Here is a 27,810-nt window from a genome sequence, read left to right as displayed (position 1 = left end):
ACAAATGTTGTTCCCTGAAATATTCAGTTGGATAATCGTAAAAAGCTTTTGATAACAGTAGCTTATAAACTTTTTGATAACAACTCCTTTTAATAATAAGAACACCTATTAATTTAATCAGCTAACAACGGAACCCTAAATTGCCGTTTTCCTTAAAGCTTTTTCTAAAGTGAACCAATTTTTCGGAACCCTAAACTCGCATGTGAAACATAACTAAGAACGCTCTCCATTAAATTATCTTTCCAAAAAAATCAAAATCGGTTTATCCGTTTGGACGCTACGATGCCACAGGCAGACACACATACATAGCGGTCAAACTTATAATTATATATTAACACCCCTTTTTTTTAGCTCGGGGGTAAAAAATAAGGATTTACCAAATACCGGTGCTCGTTTTTTTAAATGTTAGACAAACAATTTTTCTCTTATTCGATTATCGTCCTTAGATTAGAATTTAAAAAAATTGATTTCACATTTCCTATGTAAGTATTCATCCAACGGGACGTAAGTAATACATATTCAAAATCTTTACGATGGCGTAATCAGAAAGTTTTGTAAGGATGTGTTTGTTTAATGCCTACAAACTTAAAAGAATGAAATTAATTTCAAAGAATAAAAAGTAGGATAATCGAAATACATTTTTTACCGAATCATCTATTTTCACTATTTTCGAAAATAACTTTGTCTGTCTGCCTGCCTGTGTGTCACGCAATTACGTCTAAACTACTAAACCGATTTAAATGAAATTTATTACAGAGTTAGTCAAAGTGTGGGAAAGAACAAAGGCTAATTTTAATTCGGAAAATAATGGATGCTACTGGAATGTGTTTTGAACCGATTCAAATAAAATTTAGTACAAAGATTCTCTAGAGTTTGAGAAAGAACAACTTTTTAATGCAAATTTGTATGGAAATTACGCTATTTTTAAAGCTAGAAACTTGTATCAAAATAGGGGATGAAAGCTTTTTGTCATGGCGTCGGCAAAAAAGCTTGCGATCCAGAAAATAAGAATATAGAAGAAATTCAAAGAATTAAGGAGTCTAGGTACTTAACCAACTTGAAAAATTATTTCACGTTTAGAAAGCTTCATTATCAGCGAAAAACAATGGGCTGTTTTCAAAAAATTAGGGCTCCGCATCAAAATAATAAAATCGACGAAATTGGGAACAAAAGAAGGCTAACTAACTTCGTATTTAAAATTGAAGATGCCCAACGAAGCTGGTAGTTTATAGCCAATTGTAATATTTAAAGAATCAACGCAGAGACTTATCATATGCTTTGAATTTTACATTACAATTACATAAACGTGTTTTTTTTTTAGTTTTTTTTTTAAACAATAATAAATTTATTACTTACAACGATATTTTATCTATTTTGAGTGACGTATACAAAACATTTTAAAGTTATGATTCTATTATGATTCAAAATAGTTATGATTTAAAGTTGTTGCATAAAATGTAATAGAAAAGCAATTTCATTTTTTTTTTACTACCGCATATATTTAAATCATCATCCTTTTATCAAATGTTCTCTCATGATACATACTTTCGTAAATATTTCAACTAGATACAAAGTATATACGTACAAACTATGACAAATCAGATGACATTTCTAAATTCTAGTTGATAAAATAAAAGATTATAGCATATTTGTCAGTTTTATATCTTTCTTATCTTAGTTACAACGTATCAAAAATAACCTCATACAGTTTACAGAATGTGTAATTAAAGGTTTTTCACAAACTTTATATACTTATACTGTTTGGTAGAGACATATTTTCAGACTTTTGCATCGGAGGAACCAAAATGTGTCAATCTTACATGGAAACTCGTTGACCTAGAGCCTAGAGTATTGTAAAATTGTTCTTGTTTTCACTTAAAAACATTGTACTTAATAAAAGAAAAAAAAAGTTGTTAATTGGGTATATTAAAAAACTTTTAAGCCTAAAATAAAAACATGTTAATGGTATTGATAGCATTCATAAATAACATGATTAATATCGGGCTATGAGAAATATTGTGATATAAAGTATGTTTTCAGAAATTATTTCTAATTTTTTATTTAAGTATTGCAAAAAATAGGCCATCATTGACGCAGATACTTTAGTTTTTATGTTAGTTCATTCATTATAATAACTTTGCAACTTTTACTGTATCGTTTCGGAATAAAGTGAATGCCCTGTAAAGTACAGTAAAAACATCTAAATAATATATTCATACATATACAACAATCAAATACATTGTAAGAAACTCTTTGGTATTTCTACTTTTATATAAATTTAATGCAATATCAAGAAGCAATAAGAAGAACTTTGACATTTAATAAAATATGTGTATAAGAGTTTATAATGCACCTTATGGTGATATCCAGCAACTTCATATACAGGTTCGAGCAGAGAAGTGTGCTACTTTGAAAACGTTATTAAAAGTCGGATAAAAGAATACATAAAATAGCCATTCTTAAGGAGTCCTCAATGACAGCTCTGATTTTGATGATATTTTTTTTCAATTGATTCTTTTTGTATATTATTTAAAATCAGAAACATTTCGGATGGGGGAAATAATCTGGAGGGAGAATAGGCAATGTCACGACTGATATATCGATGCCCAGCCTAAATCGCTAATGAAAAAAGTTTGGAATTTCGAGAAGATATTGATTGCATACTGTAGGTGTCACATAAGAAAGGATTTTTCGAAATTCATCCCCTAAAATGGTAAAAGAGAGGATGAAGGTTTGTATGAAAATATATATAAACCGTCATTTTTGAGTTCACCGATTTTAAAAGTTCTTTCATCTATAGAATGCTACATTGGAAGTTTAAAAATATCATGCCGCAAGAATAAATTATTTTATTATCAAACCTAGCTTTATTAATCCTCAAAAAAGCAGATAAAAATAATCATGAAAAGGTCCCAGTTTATTACAAAGATTTTTGAATCGCTCATATGTAGAAAACTTATACATTTATAGTCCTTTGACATTGCTGTTATTCAAAAAAGATTTAATTATTTTCTTTACAAAGCAAAATGTCAAAAAACAATCTAAACGTTAAATTGATTTTAAGCGCACAGTTTATTTAATTCATGTTTAGAAAAATGATGATAAAATCTTAAAGAAATGGAGTTACTCATGGATGGCAAACTTTTACCTGTGTAAAGTTGGCACCCTTTTCGTTGAATTATTCGAAAATTTTAACAGTCTAATTTATTCCGATCATCGTTTGTAAACAAGACATAATAACTTTTATCCAAGCACAAATCATATTGGAACAATTTTTGAGCTCCTCCAAGAAAGCTTAAATATACATAAACAAAACATTAAAGAAAACATTTACAAAAATTTTACCTAATTAAGTCTAATTAAGTCTAATTTTGGAATCTATTGTTCAAAATTTTGATTATTCCTTGGACCCTTTCACGGAGGGTTAAAAGGATGGGAAATGTTATCCCTAAATTTTATATAAATTTGACAAGCGTACCAAAATTTTCAAAATTATTTTACAACGAATCTCTCGAAAGCTTGTTTTTGAAAATAAGCTTAAAAAGTTTACGTACGAGCTTTTTGGATCAAGATATTCACTTTCCAAGCTAAACTGGACTCACTTCTGGTTTTAAAATCCTGTATCATCAGAAATAATCACAAAACTGAAATTTTTCTCATATTATTCGAAAACTTAAACTACCTTCTTTTAAGCTTTTGCATATTGGTTTTTTTTTTACTTTTATCACTCTCCCACTTTTCGTTTTTAAAATATGTCTGAAAACAGAATTTTTCCATATTTTTGACCTGGTTTTTCACCTGGTCAACAATTAATGAAAAAAATTATTGTACAACAAATTTGATTGGGCTATAAAAAATTCCCTCACGAGCTTTGTGGATAAAATATTCGTTTTACAAGCAAAATTGACACTTCGGGTTTTAAAATCCTGCGTCTTTTGGAATAATAATCAATTTTTTTCATCTCATTTGAAAACTTTAGCTGCCTTCTTTTCATTCCTGACAAATTGTTTTGTATAAACTTTTATCAATCTTCCAGTTTTCGTTTTTAAAACAAATCAAAAAACCGAATTTTCAAAATTTTAGGCTCAATCTATTTGAAATAATTTTCTTTCTATTTCAAGATACAGCATTATTTCAAAATTATTGAAAGAAAATTAAAATATTGTTAAAATGTTATATTTTTACACAACTTAAACTTTCATTAAAATTATTATTTTATTGTATTAAAATATCATTAGACAAAAATAATTTCTTTAACAATTTGAAACTCATGTAGCCCCTTAAGTGCATTATGACAAGTTTTCTATAGGATTGATTAAAAACAAAGTCATATTGCCTTTTCTACCATAACTTGTTGCCACACATTTTTAATCCAACATTTATATAGAAATAATATATAAAAATTTTTGTACATTTAATAAAACTTTTTACATCGTCAACAAAAAATTAAAGTTTTGTAATTTCCATGCATGCTGTGTTAAAATCCCATGTGTATGCTCCTTTGTTACCATTATAAATTTAACTAAAATATAAGTAGAACACATACAAAGGTTGATTTTGTATTAAAAGTATTGGTTTGAAAGTTACTTCACTTTCACATTAAATTAAAAAATTTGTTAAAATAAACTGTCAGAAATACAATACAAGTATCTTAAGAAAAACACTTTGTTTGTATTTTGTATTTTGCATTTTCAAAATCTATTTCAAATTCACTTCAAAAACAGTGTAGAGTGTCATGGCGTCTTGAATGACATCGCGACTTGCCAAACAATCATTTTTGTGTCTGAAAATTGTAAGCAGTTTTAAGTAAACAATATTTTTTGTATTTGAAATAAATCAAGTAACGTGCTACGTTCTATTAAAATGTAAACAATATTGATAGCGTTTTACTGAATTTATTTTCTAAAAATTACAATCCTTATTGTTTATAAAAAATAATTTTGTGTTTTGTTATCTACATATCTTGATTAATCATTAGAAGTTATCTATCCGATTTATTCTTAGTGGACAAAAGACTATGAATCTATGATAATTCTTAAGATAAATCCTGTATAAAGTACATATTAAAAAATACCTTATTTTTGCTAGTGTCTTTATTTTTTGCAAAGTTAGTATGAAAGATAATATATGAAAAACTCAAACTTAGAGCTGAAAAATCGAAAACCAACCCCGCGTCCACTCGCTGAAGTTAAGGACCACTTACCACAATCAGTATTTGGAAAATTATTTTTATCATAATAAAATGTTTGTAAAAATTGGTAGTTTTTATAAGAATTGCGTGCGCAGGGAGCTTCGAAGCCGAAGACCGTCTAATTGATGAAGAGATAGAATAAAGTTTGTGTTTGAGGGACAGGCTAAGCTGATCCAAGTATAGTATTGCTATTAATGAACAGGAGCTGCATGCGACCTCCACGGTCGAACAATAAAGTCAGTTGAAGGTCGTCTAATTGATCAAGGTATAGAAGTAGAGAAAGTTGTGGGTAATAATCGCCGATCAAAAGTTACAATCAAATGAATTGTAGGTGAAACGGGTTAGCAAGTTTGTAATAAATTTAAATTTGTAACAAAAAGTACTAATCATGTCTTATGGTTATGCCCAGTGAAGGGGACAATTAAAGGCTAGCCTTTTATATATATTTTTGACTGACTTCATAAGTAGCTCTGCAATTAAATAACATACAATTTCTTTGTGAAGTAAAGTTTTTTAAATATCACATGAATATGGCTGGTTTTTCTTCAAAATGAATGAGTGTTGAGTCAAGGTGACCTAATTTTGATGATCCCGTAAATACTTCATTATAGTAGAATTGTAAACCCTGATTTACACTCTCGTGGAGTATCCTCCCCGAGTATATACTCGCCAGAAGTAAAGTCACTACCACACTCTTGTCTTACTTGGTAAATATCTCGTTGCATTGACAGACATCGAACATTGCTCTGGCTCGTGCTGCGATAGCTTTCTGTGGGTATACCTATTTCAATAATCTTCGAGTTTATTACAATAAAATTAACAGCCACAATTATTTTGTTTGTTGAAAAAACGTTATCAATAGAAATTTTTTTTGAACAACCACATTGATTCGGATACAAAAACCGTTTTTTAGCGCCCAACAAGGCGAAGCGAAACCTCAACAGTATTACATCCATATTCTCATGTTTGGCTCAACTTTGTGTTACTTTAATTAATAAATTATTTGCTTAAATTAATAAATTAAAAAAGTTTTAATGAAATAGATTTTGCAAATTCCTACGACAGTTTTCGAAGGAGGTATTAATTTGAAATACGGTACTGTATAAAACATTAAGAACAGACTGTACTGTATTGTAATTACAAAAACACGTGTACAATGAAATAGGTTTTTCCAATTCCTACGAAAGTATCCGAAGAAAGTATTAATTGGAAATAAGGTACTGTATAAAACATTAAGAACGGACTGTAAGGTATTGCAATTACAAAAACACGTGTAATGTTGTAGGTAATAAATACGAATCAATGGTTTTTTAAATTTAAATAAGGTCAGATACCAATTACCAACTAAGCTATCTCAATGTATACAAATAGTAATGCAATTAATTACTAAAAAGCTATCTATACATTTATTTTTTTTATTTTGTAAAAGTTTGTATAGTGTTAAAATTTTATTGGTACGACCGAGCAAGTTTTTAATATAATAGAAATTAGTAAAATTTTGAATAACAATCAATAAAAATAATAATCATACATATAATGACAACATCAAACCTAATAGAGAATCGCATCTTATTTTTCCTCTTTAAAAATGCCTGTCTATCTGTCTTGTGTCTATTGATTTTCTATTAAATTGTGTGTCATATAATGATGACGGCACTCTAGGGAATTTGATTCTGTGTTGTCTATTTTTTAAATATCTATTTATAGATATTATCATCGATAAATTCTAAGGTCATATCGTTTATATTATACCGTTAATAAATTCTTTGAATGTATACCTATAGGTGTTGTTAGTACTCGCTGAAGAAAAATGAAAAAGAAGACTTGGAGTACATGGCTACGGAAGCCTGAATGGCTCACAATCAAATTATGAGAAAGTGGCCATAGTTCACTTTCAACAAGTGCACTTATGACTTGTGGTATTATGAAAACGAACCTTTTTGAAGATGTGAACCTTGAACCTCAAATCAAATTTCTAAATTAATAATATACATATATGCTTTTCTCGTGATTTAAGTCTTACTTATTATATTATATAACTCGCAGACTGTAACGTACAAGTTACTTGCTTTTTCACAGTTTTTTCAAATATTCGTAGAAATCATAACTATTTCTATAGATTTCTCTTACCTGAATCCATCATTAAAGTGAGATCGATTAATTTCTCAGTATCAATAAGTGAAGCATAGGGTCACATATAGCCTCGTTCCTATACTTTCCTTTGCAAAGTGTGGGGAAAATTACCACATATTCATGGACGTACACAGACGCAGGCATTTTCTAAAAGTAGTGTCAATAGAGCCTTTTGGCTATAAAACTTAAAGATATTTTAAATATTAAAACAACTTCTCTATACTGTGAAATTAGTAAGAGAAGTATACAGCTCATATTATCAAAAGACATTTGCGAACTAATGGTAAACAAATTATTTATCGATGTATAGGTACATATTAGAGGGTATAGGATAAATGACATCAGTGTAGGTGGTAGCTATACATATGATCGGGTGGCTCGAGAAGATAGGCATGCATAAATTTCAGTAAAAACAATTTCAAATGCCTTTTAATGGCTTTAATGGCCGCACTCAAATAACATTAATGTACAGTATAAAATTCTAAGAACCGATCTACTATGGTAGACTATTAAAGAGTCGTCATCTCGAAAATTGTACGCTAGGTCTGATAACGTTAGAACTTAACGGCTACTGAATCCACGGAAGAAGTACGCTAGTCTACAAAAGCATAACCAAAGGAGTTACTACACGACTATCGGGGTCAACCTCAAAGATGCGAAATCATTTGTGAACTACAGAAGAAAATGTGATCCTAAAGATCGGAACCGTAGGATATGTCTTGTGTCCGTAGGATATGGTATGCAGCAATGGTTTTTCCACATTATAATATTTTACACAATAATATTTTACACAAGGGACAATAAAATTTTTAAATCTGAATTTTCTTTAAGGATGTACGAGGGCCAGGTCAATTTTGGATAAACTGCCCGACTAATTAAGAATGTACAAGCACATTGGTGGGGACTCAAATTTAAAAAATATAAATTTCCAATTTTGATGGTAAATTATGTTATAACTTGACAATATAGGCCGAAAAGGAAGAATTAAATTTTGCGATATCTGGATTAATTTTCAAAATATCGAAAATTGGAAATTTTATTTAATCATTTAGCTTTCGATATTTCGAAAACTAAGGCAGATATCGAAAAATTTTATTCTTATTTTTCGTCTACATTTATGAATTTAAACAAAATTCATCATCAAAGTTGAAAATAAGGCAAAAATAATTTCAACCACAAATCTAACTTCTACCTTAAGGATTAAGTTAAGACAAGTCAATGAATTTTTTAATGCAAGGAAAATCAAACACGTAATCTTAGTAGCGCTGTACTTTTGTACTATTATTCAATTTTTTATGAAACTTTCTGTATGTGTTGTCGAGATCACAGCAGCCAATACGAAGTAAGCAATAATACGACAAATATATATCAATGTATTTTATGTCGGTTAAAGATAGAACATAATATAACTACTCAATACACATATGGCTGGTGTTTTGTATAAAGACTAGAAGAGTGTAGGTACTATCATTATTTGTAATTAAAACATACACGAGGAAAACTCTTTCACTTCTGGGTTTTATTCTGACCTTTTAATTGCTTATCGTAATGATTAAGTATTTTACATTTACATAGAAAAGGAGGAATTAAAATAAATGATCAATAATATATAATCCAGTGAATCAAGATTGTTGTCTTCATTTTTAAGTCCAAAGCTGATTCTTATCACAAAGATTCTTATCACAACTCATGGCTATCTTTTCTGATATACTCAAACAAATATGACTACTTTACATTCAAAAAAAATTGAAAACTGTACATATATTTTACCTGTGTAAAACAATCCCTACTCCTATTTCGAGTGTTATGGAAGGGGGATGAGTGAGAGCAAGGGAGGTGATGACTCTAACGCGGTGGTTTTTAACATTCTTTAATTTTAATCCCAGCGAATCGGGCGGTATCAAATCATTTGATTTATATTATTTTTATAAATAATATTTACCGAATTACAATTTTTCATTTTTTCCCTGATATTTACAATAGTGTAGCATCCTTGATGTAATGCAGCTAGTTTAATACTCAAAATAAAGCGTATATGATCTCCATTGATACGCTATTTTATTCCAAAAATTTCTACCGTACACTTGCTAGTTGAGCCGAGATTTCTGGTTGCTGAATTTTCTAGAAATTTCCTGAATTTGCCAGAAGATGCAATACTCAGAGTACGCTTTAAATAACTAAAGAAAATAAGGACGCAAAAGTAGAGGTATTTGGATTTCTTTTACCTTCTTTCATTGGACTTGTTTTATATTATAAAAAGGCTTTATTATATTTTACACAGATTTCTTATGAAACACTATAAAATCTGAAGTAGATACGCCTTCAATTTTAATAGAAAAAGTAAATATATTTTATTATTCAGTAGGTAGATAATTAGTATTCTTTATCTCGCTTCAAATTCTTCCCAAGTGGTTTTCTTATTTATACGAATTATGATACTTCCACATATTTCATAGCTACATCTTTAGTGATAGTTTATTTTACGCCGTACTCCTGTATACGGTCTGACACACATTTTTTGATCCACGTTGGAAAACATTCAAGTTTGTGTCAAAGATCATAAGATACCCATTAAGTATACTCCATTCACTTGACTTGAGTCCGATCGCAAATCTGATTTGTCAGAGTCGCCTACACATTCACATTTCGTCACGCTAAGCAAGTCCTCAAACCTATCTGACCAAGTCGCCAGTCTGTCCTATTGTATAAAAAATATTATAACAACTAGCTCTATAGTCAATCAGCACAGCAATATTTACTTACATGAGGCTAAATCTTGAAGCTGTTGAAATTCAGCCGGTGATAGTTTATCCCATTGTAAAGCCATTTCAATTTCCTTTCCAGTTCAAAAATTCTGTAACAAAAGCAAAAAAACATTCATTATTTTTATTATTATTAATAGTAGCAGTTAGCTAATTAAGGTTGTTCATATTTATGTTTTCACTCATTTTTACAAGTGACATATAATTATTAAAAATAAATTTTTTATTTGAAAAATGATTCAATCGCTTAGTCTCGCTAAGCGATTAGTCTCACCTAAAATAATAATTTTGTAACTTTAAAAAAAGAAATATCTCTCATTTGGAGGTAATTTTCAATTACATTTTCAACTATTAGAATTTGGCTTCACTAACTCAATCTTATGTATTTTAGATAGGACACAATCCCAATCATGACTTTCCCCTCACTCCAAATATTACAAACCTTAAACAATCTAACTAAATCAATTGTAACATTTCATGTTATAAAAACAAATTCTATAATTCGTCTATATTATTTTTAGACTAATTTATTTGTGAGACAAATGTCTATGTCATTAACAATTTAGGATAAAAATATCTTGATAAAATGATAAAATAAAATATTGTTGACAGTAGTGACATTATGTGTCACTACAGAAAAACTAACTAGCAATATACATGGAATGAAAATATAATAATCGTTTTTCCTATGAATGTATACATTTCTCAGAATTCGATAAAAAAAGATTATGTTGTATTTCCATTTATTTTTAGAAAATTATTTGAACAAGGTTTTCTTTACTGATCACTTCATATGAATGGAAGGAATCTAATATTAATTACTAATTACTGAAAAAGCGTTATTTTTTTTTCGCTTTATGTTCACTATTCCTATTAAATTTGTTTAATAATTAAAGTTGCTCATCTATATCCGAGGTTGTTGCTTTCTTTTTGGACCATTTATTTTGATTCACAGCACTCTTCCCCAAAAATTTATTCTGAAAATAACTTAGAAGGAATTGTTTTCTACTATTTATTCCTGCAAATTCCTTCTAGTAATCGTACTTAATTTACTTTGTTTTGTTTTCTACCTGTCTGCAAAACATCTTGCATTCGAAATTTCGAGTTTTCTAATTGAACCAATGTTTTCAAATTTTGAACACAAATTTAACACACTACAAGTACACATTAATCCATTTATTATGATGACCCGAAACCCAATATTTCCCGCTTCGCTGGGTAACATCAATTTCAAATGCATAGTCTAGTCGACAAGTTCAAATTGGTGAATTCCAGAAAATCTGGTCGTATAAATATGTGTGATAACTCGTTGGATTCAGAATCATGCCTAGAAAAATGTGTCAGAAGCATCGAATTCTTATGCAAAGTTAGTATTCAGCAACGAAGTACATATTTGCTTGTGCAAGGGTGTGACACTAAGTGGTCTGACATTCTTACTTTCATTCTTACCGCGAATAATTGACGTCATCGAGTCTAAACTTACTTTTGCATTTAGGAGCATCTTTTATATTTAATCTTTATATTTGTCGACTTCATGGAGCCCTTCTTATATACCACTAGTTCGATTTACATTTAGGCATATAAATATCACGAGTATGACAGAATACATGCGTTAGGCAATGCATCAAAATGAGAAGTATTATATACATGTGTTGACCCCTACCCTGTGCATGTATACAACAGAAGAACTGTTCTACAGCTTGAAAGACATCGAAGCCACGATACAAGTTACTTTTACAATTTCATATAAAATCTATAATACCTCTTACTTAGATGCATTGCTTAACGCATGCACTCTTTCATACTCGTGATAGTTATATGCCTAAATGTGAATCGAACTAGTGGTATATACTTAACAAAATCACACCAAGGGAGTTCTAAAAAAGTTTTTTTATTTTATAATTTTGTATGTTAAACATTGTTTATACTTGAAAATTAAGAATTTTATTATATTTTTTTAAATTATTATTGAAGGAATTTGAAATCGTTCAGCGAAGTGGGCTGATAACAGCCAATAATTAATGTTCAAAGCTAAATATATAAATTTAAAATAAATGATTAATGTTTATATCAATAATTAAATAATTATTATCAGATATAAGATAATAAATAATAAAAGTAATTTAGAATAGAATTGTGAAGTTACAAGAAAATAATTAAAATTTTATAATATTTGAAAACAGTACGCAAACAGTAAATGTTTGTTTATTTTATAAGATGGAAAAATTCTTTTTAAACTCTGTTCTGCTGGTTCTGTTTCTTCTTTGAAAAGATATTCGTTGTGATATAATTATTTCATTAAATTTACAAATATAAAACAAAATTTATTTACACATTTAATTCAATTTCTAATGTTGTTTAATGTGTATTAAAATGTGTCCTATAGACTGTAGTTTGTTAAAAAAATATAAAAATACTTAATATGGTCTAAGACCCGAATTAAGATCAATCTTCTTCACCCATCCGTTTACCACCTGAAAGTAATTTTTTATGAAATATAAAATTTTAATAAACAAGCCTGCAATTGGTTGTTTAAAAAAATTTGATCAAGGACTGCCTTTAGTAAAGTTATCCTTTCCTTTCCTATACTTTTTGTTCTCGACAAATTCAACCTCATGATAAATTAATATACAAGTGAAATTTACAAAATTTAAAAAACCCCCGACAAATGCGATTTATTTCTTGTAAACCGATTTTTGGAAACTTAGCTATAATTGTTCTCAATCAAGTAAGTTCGACCGGTTAGGGGCTACGATGCCTCTATACTGAGAAACACACAGACGCACAGGTAAACACTTTAAACTTATAACACTCTTTCTTAAATCAATCAATATCAAAGTGATGGTCAAGGACATCAGATGAGATTAAAAGGATACTTAGAGAGCTATGATTTTTTGGGACAAATATTGGGAAATATTTTAAATGAAATTGAAATATTTGAGTTGACTTTGTTCTTTTGAATTATTGTTTTGAATTACTTAATTATTTTACCATTTCACTTTTTGAAATGAATTGAGCCAGGTTTATTTGACCATTCATTTCCATAGTAATTATTTATATGTTAAAATTATATGTCATGCCTTTTCCAAACTAAATCAATTTTTGAAGATTATCGCCAATTTTTTAGTTTTGTCGGGTACGAAACCCTATGCTCGCACTTGAAACACTAAGCACTAACATGCTCGCACTAAGAACACTCTCCGTTAAATTACCTTTCAAATGAATCCAAAAAAATTAAAATCGGTTCATCCGTTTAAGCACTACAATGGACACAGACAGACACACACACATAGCGATCATACTTATAACAACGGGGGTTTTAGTTCGGGGGTTAAAAATAATTTGTTTTTTATTTGTTATTTAAAAATAATATCCTCAAACAAAATACCGATGAAGTTTTTTTTTACCAAGATCAGTCTTTTAAAAGTCTTTAAGCGTTTTTTCTCGGATCTTGTGAACCACTTATCGAGTCTCGCTATTCTAACGCAACGTAAAACATATTTCTAAAAAAAATTACATAGAAATGCAAAATAAAATTTGACATGTGATATTTTTATACAACTAAGTTCTTTTATTTTTAAAACATTTTCTGCTTCCTCTTGATGCTTCTCCGATCACGTTAGCACTTTTCATGTTTTCCGCATGGATTATCACAAACCCATTAGATATCGATTATTTTAGATATATGATCAACTATATGACAATTTGTAAGATTGCGAGATTCCCTGTTCCAAATTTTAATATGTTAACAGGTTTCACTAGCAAAAAATCACTAAGAAGCAATTAGGAAATCTTCTGCAGTTCTTAGTTGCAGACCTTTTATAATTTTTAGGTTCTAGATTTAGCTCGACACGCCTATTCAGCAAATTAATAATAAATGAACAAACAGGGAACAAAAGAAAACCATGAAGAAATATGTATTGTAGGTAACAATATAAAAAATTAAAAAATATTTTTTTCATAATTAAATAAAATGTACTAAATTGTAGGTATTATCATCAATTTCTTTCATTTCATAAATATACAATTATTATTATTATTATTGTGGAAAAATATAAGAAGAGGAAAACAAAATTAACAAACAAATGATGTAATTTTCACTATGCCTAGTGACATAATAACAGCAAAAACGAATCGGTGATTACATTACTTATATTTGTTGCTTTTTTTACAGCATTTTTAGGGTTCCTTAGCTTGCGGATACGAGCAGTTATTAAGTGTGTCTTCGATTATAGTGCTTGGATATTTTTTTGAAAAGAGATTTTTGAACAGAAACTTCACTTAAGCTTCCCTCAAAATAGTGTGCGATAATCTTGAATTTCAGGAAAAGCTTACTATCTCGATAGATATTGATTTTACACGAACAATTTTTCAAAATTTGCATTTATTTAAAATAAGTAGTAGTATAGCTTTAATTAAATTTCCATATTAATATACCTATTCCATTCAAGAACAATTTTCTTTAAGTCATGTTGGATAAGCAATCTCGTTTTACAAGGCCACCATTGAGTGTCCGTTAACAGATTAAGCAACCAAAAACTGGTTTTGCCTGTACCAAATATGATTCATCAGAGGCTAAACGAGTATTATAGTCACCCTATCATTTTTACGAAATAAAATAACATTCGACTAACAATCAAGCGGAGCAAAATTTATGACACGTATTATTGCAAACTTAAAATACAAAAAACTGCAGAGCTATGTAAAATTATTATGATAACTGCCAAATTTTGGGATATTAAATTAATGCGGGATGCGATTAATTATAAAACTTTGTCATATTAAAATTACAAGCACACTAAAACGATTGAAAACCCTTTTTTGGATTTAGTGCGACATTAGCCACTGCAAAACTGGTAAGTGGTAATTAAAATAGACCATAATTTATTGATGATTTTTTTAAATTGTTTTAAAATATTAAAATAAGAAATTTTCGCAACTTTTTCGGCTATAAGCACTAATAAATGCAATTAACGCCCAAGCTTATAAAAGCGTGTTAAATACGGTTTAGGCAACGGAGAGAAGAAATAAATTTAATCCACTAAATTTATTTATTTGTATCATTTTCTCGATCACATTGGGTACTTCCCCAATTTTCAAAGTCAAATACAAGATTTGTACCGAGCAGCCAAACAGACAGACAAGAATGCGAGTTATAATACTGAGATAGAAAAAACGTTTGGTTTTCTTAAAAGACTTATATTTTTTTAGGTCAAACTTTCTAGTCTACCCTAAAATTCCTCGAAACTTGACATTTATTCCTAATATTAGCATTTGCAATATTGTTTCCTCTAGAATAAGATATAATACGTACAGGAAGAAGCATAGGAATGTGTGATTTTGAAAGCGCTGTAAAGAAGCACCCATCAATTTTTCTAAATTATCTTTTACCACCTTAAAATAAATAAAAAATCTTTTAAGAAAATTACCTCAATTGTATTTTCAAGTGTTATTAATTGTAATTAATTAAGAAAATTGTATTTTGAACAACTTAAATTTATAAATTGCATGACAAAGCATTTAAGAAAATTTACTAAATGCAATTGGCTGATTCAAGCTTGCACATTCTTCCTGCAGACGACCAGATCATTTACCACTTTCCGCGGAATTTGAACCCTTTAATCTTAGTTTCGTTCTTTCAGTACTTTAACTGTTGATGTTCGGTTACCTTAGTACAGTTTCTTTCTTTCCTGAGATTTTTCTTTTCAGGGAAACATTACACACAATTTAGACAAATTGATGAATTTACAACGATTTCAAAATAGCACTCTTCTCTGCCCTATCCTTTACAAATATGCTTATTCAAGTACCAAACAAGAAATACAATTTTCTAAACCTTTATGTTTACAATCCACTTCTATTGTTTTGTAACGTAGTACTCTACACTTAGAATAGAATATCATTAATAATAACAACATACAGAGAATGGTTTAGAACAAAGACTTTGACTGTCTGGCATCTAGGTCTTAGAAATACTAACACGTTTTTTTCACATAAAATTTGAAGATAGAAAATTTACCAACTAAATACCATTAAAAAAATATCATTGATTAAAAAAATAATAAAGGCAATATTATCCGTGGTAAATGTTTTGCTCATAATTACTTCAGACTACAGATAATTTTTTTTCTACATTAAATTACAAGAGTTATTTTTATTTGAATAGGTTCAGTATCACGTACTAAATGTAAATGCACAAAATCCTTACAAAAATAGGCGGGGAAAGCGCCTCCATTTTAAGAAAACCCGTTTTGTGTTGTATCTCCATAACCGTGAACTTTAGACCAAAAATGGTAATAATCTTTATTGTAGATAGTTAAATTTCCTGCCTTTTTTGTAACATATTTATTTTGTATCACTAACCGTTTATGATTTATACGACTATGATGATTTACTTATTAATTATTTGACCGATATCTCTTCTAATATTTCTTTAAACAATAAAATACTAATAACTTAACTTTTATATCGATAAATTTTCAAAAACTTTCACCTTAAACTTTTCTTTCTAAAATTAATATTGTTGAAGATATTACGCGTTCAATATTGCATTACAGCTACAGATAATTGAGAAAGGGGTGGTCGTTGCTTTTGCAGGTAAGAAAGCAGATTATTTATTGCTAATTATATCACTAACGTTAACATTTTTCATAAATTTATTGAATTTTTATCATTGCACTACGTATACTTCTTTTCTATTAATCTGGCACCCGGTGATTGAAATATTAAACGCGTTATAACTTCATAAATATTAATTTTAGAAAAAAAAAGTTTAAAGTAAAACTTTTAGGAAATTTGTAAAAAAAATAGTCAATATATATTTTACAAAATAGTTAGTTAATTTAATTATCTACAATAAAGGTTATTACCATTTTTGGTCTAAAGTACACGGTTATGGAGATATAGCCTAAAACGGGTTTCCTTAAAATGGAGGCACTTTCCCCGCTTATTGTTGCAAGAATTTTTTGCATTTATATTCAGTACGTGATACTGAACCTATTTAAATAAAAAAATTACTCCTGTACTCCTGTTATTTAGTGCAACATGGACAGGAGTAACTAGCTTCTATTTAGCATGTATTAAATATAATATATATTATTTGAATACTCGAATATTGCCTTTAAAAGTTTGCAACTGTGTAAATAATTTTATTATAAAATATTTTTTTGTAATTATACATACATAATATTTCTATTTTCAATGATGGTACACATTATATTTGTATGGTTTGGCCACAAGGATTATTGTGTTTCAGTTATAATAATTATATTTTTTATGTATAATAATATATTTTACTTTATAATTATGATTTATGATTGCTATTATGTACTCATAAAATGAATTATATATAAATTATACCCATAATCATATCAAGTTGCGATGATGTTGTGTTTATTTATTTGTATTAAAACATTTCACAGTGAAAACTGTTTTTAATGAAACTTGGTATAACTCAAAACAAATTTATTCCCTTATATCTAAATTTTCCAATCATGTATTGGACAATTAGTGGTTTTCAAATTTTGTGAAAGCCATGACAAATATATAAAAGCAACCATGACCTACCTTACGAGAATATTTAGAAAAATTTGAGCAAGTTAAACAATAAGAAGTTAAACATTTTACCAATTTTTTTTAAACTGTTATGCAATCAGTTTTCGATGTTCGCTAAAATACTTCTTTGGAACAATGTGCCTATAAGTCCAAAGTGTGATGGGCCTTTAGCTCTTTCCCATATGTATACACGCTTACAATAGCTCTGTGGCCATGAAGGGCTTGGAGAGAAATTACATTTCCTCGGTTTTTTGATCGATAAAATCGATTTTTGAAGTTCGTAAACTGGTCAATCTGGTCAATTTACGCCCATTCTTTTTTGGTGCTTGGAAAAACATTTTTCATCCTATCGATCGAAAGGAATGAGTTTTCCTAGAAAGAATTTCGTCTTCACTAAAACCTTTTTTGAAATATCGCACCCCGAAACTTAAAAACAAAAACTAATTTTGCTTGTCAACTCTAAAGCAGCACAAAGTTTTGAAAGTTTTGAATAAGGTAATATTGTCTAAGCAGCATACATCAAACCAAATGAAAAAGGTCCTTAAAGTAATTTGTAAGATTGCTATGCTTTTCGAGTCTAAGTTGATGTCTTTAGAGCTATGCATTTCTGGAGAACTTAGCAGAGGTTCTGCGAGAGATATAAATTATTTCTTATATTATTTAACCTAGGTTTCCACAGTTCACCTGTGATTAAGAGGGTTTTTGCAACTCACTAAAAAGAGGGTTGGGGAAAACTGTCACTAATCGATTCTGCGGTGGCCCAAGAGCTAGGAACAACTGGAATATATAAGAAGGTACATCCATTTATTAAAAAAATGAAATAGTAATGTTTGTATCATCTTGCTACACAGAATTAAAACATAATAATTTCAAAACACCAAAGATACCAATTGAAACGAATTTCAAGCAGTTTAATCACTCAAGAATTATCGTAAAAGTAAGTATTGGAAATTCGTAAAACCTAAAACAATATTCGTTCTTCTAACACAAAGAAGGAAATTAAAAATAGATATTAGCTAAAGAGTTTCTAAAATAATTACTTGATGTAGTTCTAGAAACTTAAAGTACACCAATAACGAGAAAATTATCAAATTTATGCCTTTTTCGGTTTAAAACCCCAAAGTATGTTGACGATACTAAAACCGGCTCTGTTTTATTTCGCGGTACAAGCTTTCCAACGTATTTCGCATAAATGTAATTTTGTATTTTAATTTCTTTTGCATAATACGTAATTATTTTTGTTATACATATTATTTTAAATACCTATTTTATGAATTCCATTTTGTTATCTTTCGTTACACAAATATTAATTAAATATTATGTATAATGTGTACTATTATAATATTTCATACCTGGAATATAATTCGCAACGTAGCACAAACCAAAATAGCTCTTTTAAGATATAGCTCTCTAAATACATTATACAAGTCAAGGCTTAGGTATATATCTACAAATCATTTATGTATATGGCTTTTAATGGCCAGATCAACTGCTTCCTGTATTTATTTCAAAATCGTTATACCAAATTACCTTTTGTACTGCCAATTCTTACAATTACCTATTCTGTTACAGCATTACAACATTAGTAGAATACCTCCCTTGACGAAAACAATGATTTTCTTTCTTTTTTTGAGTTAGTTATCATTTGAGCAGCCAAATCTTCAGACAACTAGACCTGCAGACAGACGAAACGTACAGAAATAAAACTCTTACGACCATAGTGCTCTCAATCAAATCTTAATTCCCTTTTACGTTACCTAATATACAGACTGAAATTCCTGTAAATATCTCTTACATTGGATAAATTGCATACATCAAATTTATCGAACAATTTTTTTAAGGTTGTACTAGCACCAAGGCATGGCGAGGCTGCCCAATTATTTAAATAAATAAATGACTTCAAAAGTAGGCATATTTAAAATTGGTTTTATGGTAAAAAATTAGATAGGTGATTTGTTTTTATAGATTTTTCTAAAACTAGTCGGTTAAAATTTAAAAAATTATTTAAATTAAAGTTAAAACCTTAATAAATTATTCAAAAAAAAAACGGTTGTGCCCGCCTAATGAAGAATGTATGAACACGGTAGTGGGAACAAACACAAATTTAAAAAAATATATTTTTTCAATTTTGATGGTGAATTATTTTATAACTTGACAATATAAGACATAATATCGACAATTGAAAATTTTGTTTTATAATTTAGCTTTTGATATTTTTAAAATCAAGGCAAATATCGAAAAATTTTATTCTTATTTTTCGGCTACATTCATAAAGTTTTTACAAAATTCATTATCAAAGTTGAAAATAAGATCATTTCAACCATAAATCTAAAATTGCTTACTACCTTATTGCGTACTACCTTAAGAAAAATTAACAAATATATGAAGTAAACGATGTAACAATCATACACTAATAGCTTTAGAAAGTGAAACAAAATTAAATAATTTTCATTAGAATTAAATTAAAAAAATTAATTATTATTCCAACATGAATCACTCTCTTCACAGACACGGGAAGCCATAATCGTGACGTAATAATGTTATTTATACTTTTTTTAAAATTAACAATTATACCTTTGTTCTCCAGCTTTTGTCATAGATATTATCCTATTCATTTATAATTGCGTTTTAGTATGTGAGTCGCCGTGTTGTTCTAAGTTCATCTTTTGTAAAGTGAATAAACCGATAATGAGTAGTTAATACTATTAAAAATTAACCATTTTGACAAATTTGAAAATTTCAGGCCAAATACTGAAGACTGGTCGAGTTTCTCAAATTTACTATATCGATTGCACCAACAACTTGAATAAGTCCTTTAAACCTATAAATTATTTATCCCATTTTCTATGGATTCGGGTGAATAAAAAATATACATTTATATAAGAAAATAGCCTAGTAGGAAAAGTGTAAAAAAAGTATAAATGGAAAGTGAACATTGATTTTCCATTATCATTTGTTTATTTCATATAATAATTTTTTTCACTCAAGACTTTTTCATATAAGTAATGTAGGTATAAAGAAAGAAAGGAAAAAAATTCTTGACATTTTTGTCAAAACATTTGAAGTGTGTTGACATATTTAAAAAAAGTTTTTCTTCAAATATTGGTCTTTCATAATTAATTTTTTTTTTTTTTGATAAAATGTTATTATTATTGATAAATGTTATTTAAAAAAATTATATTTGAATTTAATCATACAAAAAATGTCAATAATATTCTTTTTTTTAATATCACGATGTTACAGTCTTGTTAAAACATTAATTTTCTCATTGATGGAAAGGTTGTGGGTACGATTCCCGGTCGAGTGTACTATCAATGCCAAGCTAAGCATACGCATGTTTGAGGTTTTAGATGTTAAGCTGCGAAACAAAAACCTAAAACTAATGATTTACTACTGTTCGAATGAATTGTTTTTTTTAGGGCAAAGTATCATATGCTGTAGTTTTTGAACTTGATTTTCACATTTCTCGTTCGGAGATTAAACGAACGTAGCACTTAAATATTACATTTGTAATTACTTAATAATGTTTTTTCAACAAATTTAATTATTTAATTTCAACTACATCGATTAGACCATAGACTTACGCCTAAACAACTTTGTGGTAGGCTCACTCTTGACTCTCACTGTGTCTACGGTTACTTTGTCTATGGTTGTCTTCTTCTTTATATCCTGTTGGTCGAAATGAAAAATTTTCCGAGCCCCGGGATAGAAAACTCCCCGCTACCAGGAATTTTCTTTTTTTTTCTTTTTTAATAAATCATTTTCTAAAATACGCGGTAAGATATCAATAAATTTTAGATATTGGATCATGGTATTTTTATCTAATAATTATTTCATGTAGATAATCGTCTTTTAGATCTGCAATAAGGCTAGTTTTATTTTCAAATGTACGATCTGAATAAATTTCCATACCACAAACACACAAAAATTCGTTAATTTTTTATGGATGTTAACGCAATTATTGAATTCGGTAATTTATTGTAGAGCGGAAGTGAAGTTTATCGGTTATTTTTTAACTTCAAATGCGGTAATTTCTGTGTTTAAGCAGCTCCAATATTGCATGATCAATTGAGGAAGCTAACATCTGGTTAAATAACTTTGTGTAAAAGTAAAATTGCCCCTTTGAAGTTAGGAATACTGTTCATTAATCATGTTTACATTCACGAAAATTAACAATTTGGTGTAGTATGAAGGTGTACATGAATTATGTTTTTGGCAAAATACTATCGTCTGATTTTTACCTCTAGGAGCGTCCTTTAATTTCAAATAAAAAATTTATAAACCCAATTTGTTCATCCCATAGATACTAACTGCATAGTGCAGCCTATAAAAAGCTACGAATATTTTTTAATTAAAATGTATAATAAATATTGAATTAAAATCGTATACACAGGAAATAATTTTGTAACGATGCACGCCTACATATAAATATCAAAACCACTCACCCCTAAACGTTATGGTTTTTACTATAGTCAAGGAGCAAAAGCTCTTCTCCATTTATAATAGTTAAGGCAATTTTGTAAAAATTATTAAAAGTAGTTTTTGTAGAGAGTGGAGTATGCAAAATATATAGAAACGAGATCAAAAAATTGATTTGTATACATCAGGTAGGTATTAAAAAAGGAGTGGGAACAGGTAACGCCATATTTACGATTTAAGTATTGAAAAGTGTCCTACAGCAAATCCAAATAAATATTTTCTGCAACAAATACAAATAAACTTAATTTGTTACTATGGAATAGAACGGAGCACAATGGAACATTCTTCCATAGAACCCCGTTACATTGTGCGCCAGGGGGATCAGAACCTTCAGGGGAATCGAATTTGAAAATTTTAAGTTATGTTTTCTACTAAACATTTAACTGTATTTAATAACTAAAATGATTTAATTGTATACAAAAATATACCATATGAATTATAGATTAGCTCATTTGGCCACAGTGTGCCTTTGAACCCCAACTATACAATTTTAAATATCGTATTGAAAATGCAGATTTAAATTGTTGAAATAAATTATTCACGCCCTGACTACATACATATCCATATGCACGTTTTGTAAATTGTAACACCTACCTGCAATAAATTTATTCAATATTATTTACAAAGGTATCACTCACATATAATATACAATACTGCAACTATATCAGGTGACACACATTTATTAAAGTGAAAGTCGAACACAACGTTTTTTATGAGCTTTACACAAAAGCTTTAATTCTGGTAAAAATCAAAGAATCGTTATTTTAAATGATTTTGTCTTCGCAATCTAAGCAAAGTAATTTTCTTGAATTTGATTCTAGTATCAAACTGAACAAGTTAAGCTAAAGAATATTGTACTTCGTAAATCAAACATAATTAATTTTTGTCTCAAGTAAATTCTTTTTTTGATTTATGAATTGATATTTTGCTAAAAAGTTGAGCATTCATATGCAATGCCCTACTTCTTGAAATTTGGAGTCAGGAATAAACAGTGATGTTTCCGAAAAACTGTCTCAAACAAAAGTTGTTAATTTTTTATGAGAAACCTTTTTTATAATTAAATTTTTGTTCTAACTCTTACGGATTACAAGATAGGATCTAAGGATTCAAGAACCAATTGACGTACGTTGCCATTTTACGAACTTGATCTCACTTTTTACGTCCTGAGTACGATTTAAAAATTTCAGCTTGATATCTTTTTTCGTTTTTGAGTCATCGTGTCTACAGACAGGCGGTCAGACGGACGGACAACCGAAAATGGAATAATTCGGTGATTTTATGAACATCCACACCAAAATTTTGTTCGTTGCATCAATATTTTTAAGCGTTACAAACCTTGGGACAAAAATACCTTGATATATTTCATATATACATGGTACAAAAACCAAGAAAGAAACTTACTTTTTTTAGAAGGAAATTTGTTTTTCATTCAAATATTTGTGGTTCCAGATTCTATATTGTTTTTTTATAAATTAAGAAATTGATTTTTTTTGTCTACACTATTTGTCTTCTTATAGGAAACATCTTGTAATGGGTCCGAAAATACAAATCGAAATTTTCAATACATCTTTATGTTTAAGGACAATATATCAAGATTTTTTGTTAAGGAAAGGTGATAACGGTCTGGTATTAGCGCCATCATCCCTGGTATTGTGTTACAACATCACTATGAGCTGAAAAGATTGACAAGAGCGACGATAAAAAACTAAAGGTGGTAGAGGGAGGGTGGAGAAAGATAAAGTTAAAATTTTCTGTATACATTAAGAAATTGAAAATTTTACACTTATCCTAATAACTTTTGTTGTAAAAGTGGCTACTAGAAATATTTACGTGTATTCGAATTTTTGACTTGTACTGTAAAAAAAAAATTTTTGTAAGGGCTTGGTGTTCATCTCATTACTTCTTCAACACAAGGCGTGTTTTAAGCTTCTAAACTACACAACTTTCTCATAAAAAGGAAAAAAATTAATATTCATTATCCGATAAGTTGATGATATGAATCAATTTATGCTCACTTTTGAACGTTACAGCTAACATTCGCTATATATATATATATATATTTTTTTTTTCTATATACTGTATAAATGAATTTTTCTATAGACAGGGTACATTAAACTATATTGGTTGCATAATTATATTACATTTGTAATTAGATTGTTGCATGTGCCTATATTAATAAAATTTCGAACATGTAACGTGAAAGCATTCTCTAAGGACAGTATTTTTCATATCATTTTTTTGTATTACATCAAAAAATAAAGTAAAAAAGTATAAAAATTAAATTACTGGGAATATAAAATTTTATATTTAATATGACGTAAGCACTCCAGATAATGAAATTGGAGAATAAAATCTGGCTAACATCGTTATGTGAATATCTGTGATTGTTCAAAATTAATGACGGATTTAAATACAAATAATAGTAGAGAACTAATAAAATATGTGTCAATACAACTAATTAATATAACTAATTGGTTTTAGGACCGTGAAATAGTTATTCCTATATATTATAAACATGAAAGTAAGAATGTTTGTTTGTTTGTTTATTTGTGTGTTTGTTACGCTTTCACACAAAGACTAATGAATGAATTTGAATGAAACTTAACAATAATATAGCTCATACATCGGAATAACATATGAAAAATTAAATTTAGTCTATTTATCTCTATACCTGCACTTGAAACATATATACGAACACTCTCCATTAAAATAGCTTTTCCCTTAAACATTTTGAAGCTCATTGCCAATTTTTTTGTTACGATGAAACAAACAGACAAACACATAGATACACACACATACATAGCGGTCAAACTTATAATACCTTTTTTTTTAGATCGGGAGTTAAATATATTTCTTAACAGGTTTTTTCGTCTCGTAATTGTAATTTATACAATGGCAATAGCATTTTCATTTCTACAAATAAATATTAATAAAAACAAATATTAATATTGGTTAGATTTTAAATCGATTGTATATTATTTATTTATATAATCTAAAAATGTATATCTATCTAGATTTTATTTATTTATTAACTTTATTGTTTATTATTTAAAAGAATATAATAGAAAATATCTATATTTTGCTGATATAATATGTTATGGGTTTTTGCTTTTTTATCATAATTATTATTTATCCAGATGTGAAGGTTTATTATTATTGTTGTTCGGACATTGAAAAAATCACTATTGTGTGAAACTGGAACAAATGCAGAGGCAGAATATAAATTACTAGCGTGATACCCACCCGCTTCGCTGGGTTTAAAAGTAAAGATTGATAAAGACCACCGTGTTTTAGCCTCCGCCTTTCTTGTGCTCACTTATCCCCTTTCTATAACACTCAAAATAATGGTAGGAATTGTTTTACACAGGTAATATATATGAACGGTTTTCAATTTTTTTAAATGTGAAATAGTCATAATCAATTGATTTTTTTAATTAAAATTTTCCTCTATCTCTTATCAGTTCAGAATTTTAAACTTATTTTTAGTTATAGAGAGACCAATTTTGAATATTATTATCAAAAATTCTACAAAAAATGTCTGTTGATATTTCTCCCAACAATATCCGTTTTTGAGATTATCCAATCAAGAGAGTGACGGCCTAACATATAGTTCTTTCCACTTCATTTGGAAAGCGAATAAACGTACATTGGTATTCACAATGAACCCAATCAAAATTAACGCATATACCCAGTCACTCTTTACGAGCTCCACTCCATCGAAAATCTCCGCGAATAGACATGTTCTACGTGTTCGTAAAAAATCATCAGCCGTTTATAGCCTCAGCTGTTTTATTTTAAAACCAAACCTCGCCTCTGTGCGAATTAGTTCCACCTATCACCTCATTAAAAAAAAAACCGTTACTTATCGTGTTTTGTTTAGGTAAAACTAGCAAATTCTAGGCTCCAAGCTATATTTGATTTTCGATGGATTTCCATGGCTGTTGCATAGTTATTATGTGCTGAACACAATTTTTGAATGAGCTTGAGCCACATATAATTTAATGTTTGGACTAAAAACGATCGTTTTCAAAGCTTAAAAATTATGTTAAAAATGGCACATTTCACTTTGTCAAAATAGCTAAATAATTTTTGAATATCTTTTCACAAAATTGTGAAAAAAATTATAGATTTCTTCCTTTTAAAGGCTCAATAATTGTAACGCGACTAATGATTAAACTATGAAAATTAGCTTAAGAAGAACAAGTTAAACGTCTGTTTAAAAATATTTTGAAACAGCTAACCAACCCAGTTCTAAAACCAATGCAATGTTCCCATATTTATTTTTACAGGTGTGGAAGAATATAAAGACAGTAGTCAATAAATCAACACGCATATTAACAACATAAATAATGAATGCCATGAGTATTCATGAGGGACAAAACAAATTTAATTACAGTTTTATTTTAAATATACAAATATAAAATAAAATATTTTAACTTAGCCCTAAATTTACACAATTTATTAATTTTCGTGTTGTATTGATTAAATATTTTTGTATTGAGATACGGAGAAAATATTTCGTATGAATGATTCTAGAATATTAATTGTTTATTCTTTCATTTTTTATAAATTCTAAAATGTAAATCATACTACATATTAACGAATCATTAAGGCAAGTGATTTATATAGCAAAAATTGAAATCAGAAGTAATTGCAAACCATAACATTTTACATTTTTACGATATTGCTTACATTCGATAGTGGTTCAAATAACCAATTTAGCTGTAACAAAGCAAACTAAAGAGCAAAAACTTAAATAGTAAAATTATTAATGGGGACTATTTATGAAATTTAAATTTGGTACATTTTTTTTCCCTTACTTTATTTGCTAGACATTTGAACTAAACCATTATTTTAGTAATTAATATCCTTTTAATTACTTAAAATTAATTAATAAAAGAACAAGTTCAGTGAGAGAAATTCAAATTTCTATTATGGAAATTCCAATTTTAAAACCGACGTTACGTCATAGTATGTGGCTTGTCAGACTTGTTGATATACTGTAAGGTATTAATTACTTATATTTTGTTTGGTATTACATTGGCTATATACACTATAATTACTACACACGTGGGTATTACACCTGTAGTAAACAGTACATAAACTGTCACCAAATGACAGCTCACATATTAATACGTCATCAACAGACAGCGCCAAAAGGACTACATTTAAACTTCTCAAAATTATTCACTATTTTAAATATTTTTTCACACTTAATTATAGCATTTTTAAACAGTATTTAAATTTTTTACTATGTTGTAACGGTGTAAACAATGAATTAAAAATATAAAAAAATACATGAATATTCCCTATTACTCAAAAAAGTAAAATTCATATTAACCCCTCCCAAAAAGTGTCTGTATCCGCGCTCATGGATCCAGATTATCACCTCAATGTTGATTTGTTAAATGGACTTCAATCTAAACTAATCTAAATTACATTAATTTAAAATCTTCATAGTTTAGATTGTCCTTTTAAGATTAAAATAACATTTGGATAACATAGATGCCTGTATGTCACAAGTTTGAATGTATAAATAATATATGGTACTAATTTACGATGATTTCGTGAGCGTTATTAAGGTACCATTATAACTAAGCTTATCTATCAAAAGGATAGGATAAATTATATAACAGGATTGAGACTATTCAAAAGACATGTTCATTTAAAGCTATTTTATACAAGGTGTGC

At 28.6% G+C, this 27,810-nt stretch overlaps 1 protein-coding gene across 1 annotated transcript in view; it reads right to left on the bottom strand.

Moving 5' to 3' along the window:
- Positions 1–10,151, bottom strand: part of LOC123301163 (diacylglycerol kinase 1-like) — a 147,492-nt gene extending 137,341 nt beyond the window's left edge. The window contains exon 1 of the mRNA XM_044883896.1: positions 10,088–10,151. Coding sequence (XP_044739831.1) covers positions 10,088–10,151 — 64 coding nt within the window. The remainder of the gene's footprint in view (positions 1–10,087) is intronic.
- Positions 10,152–27,810: the final 17,659 nt, after the last annotated feature.

This window comes from Chrysoperla carnea, chromosome 5, assembly GCF_905475395.1.
Source record: "Chrysoperla carnea chromosome 5, inChrCarn1.1, whole genome shotgun sequence".
NCBI classification, from domain to species: domain Eukaryota; kingdom Metazoa; phylum Arthropoda; class Insecta; order Neuroptera; family Chrysopidae; genus Chrysoperla; species Chrysoperla carnea.
Note: the sequence above shows the minus strand (reverse complement) of the source record. Positions and strands in the feature narration are given on the sequence as shown.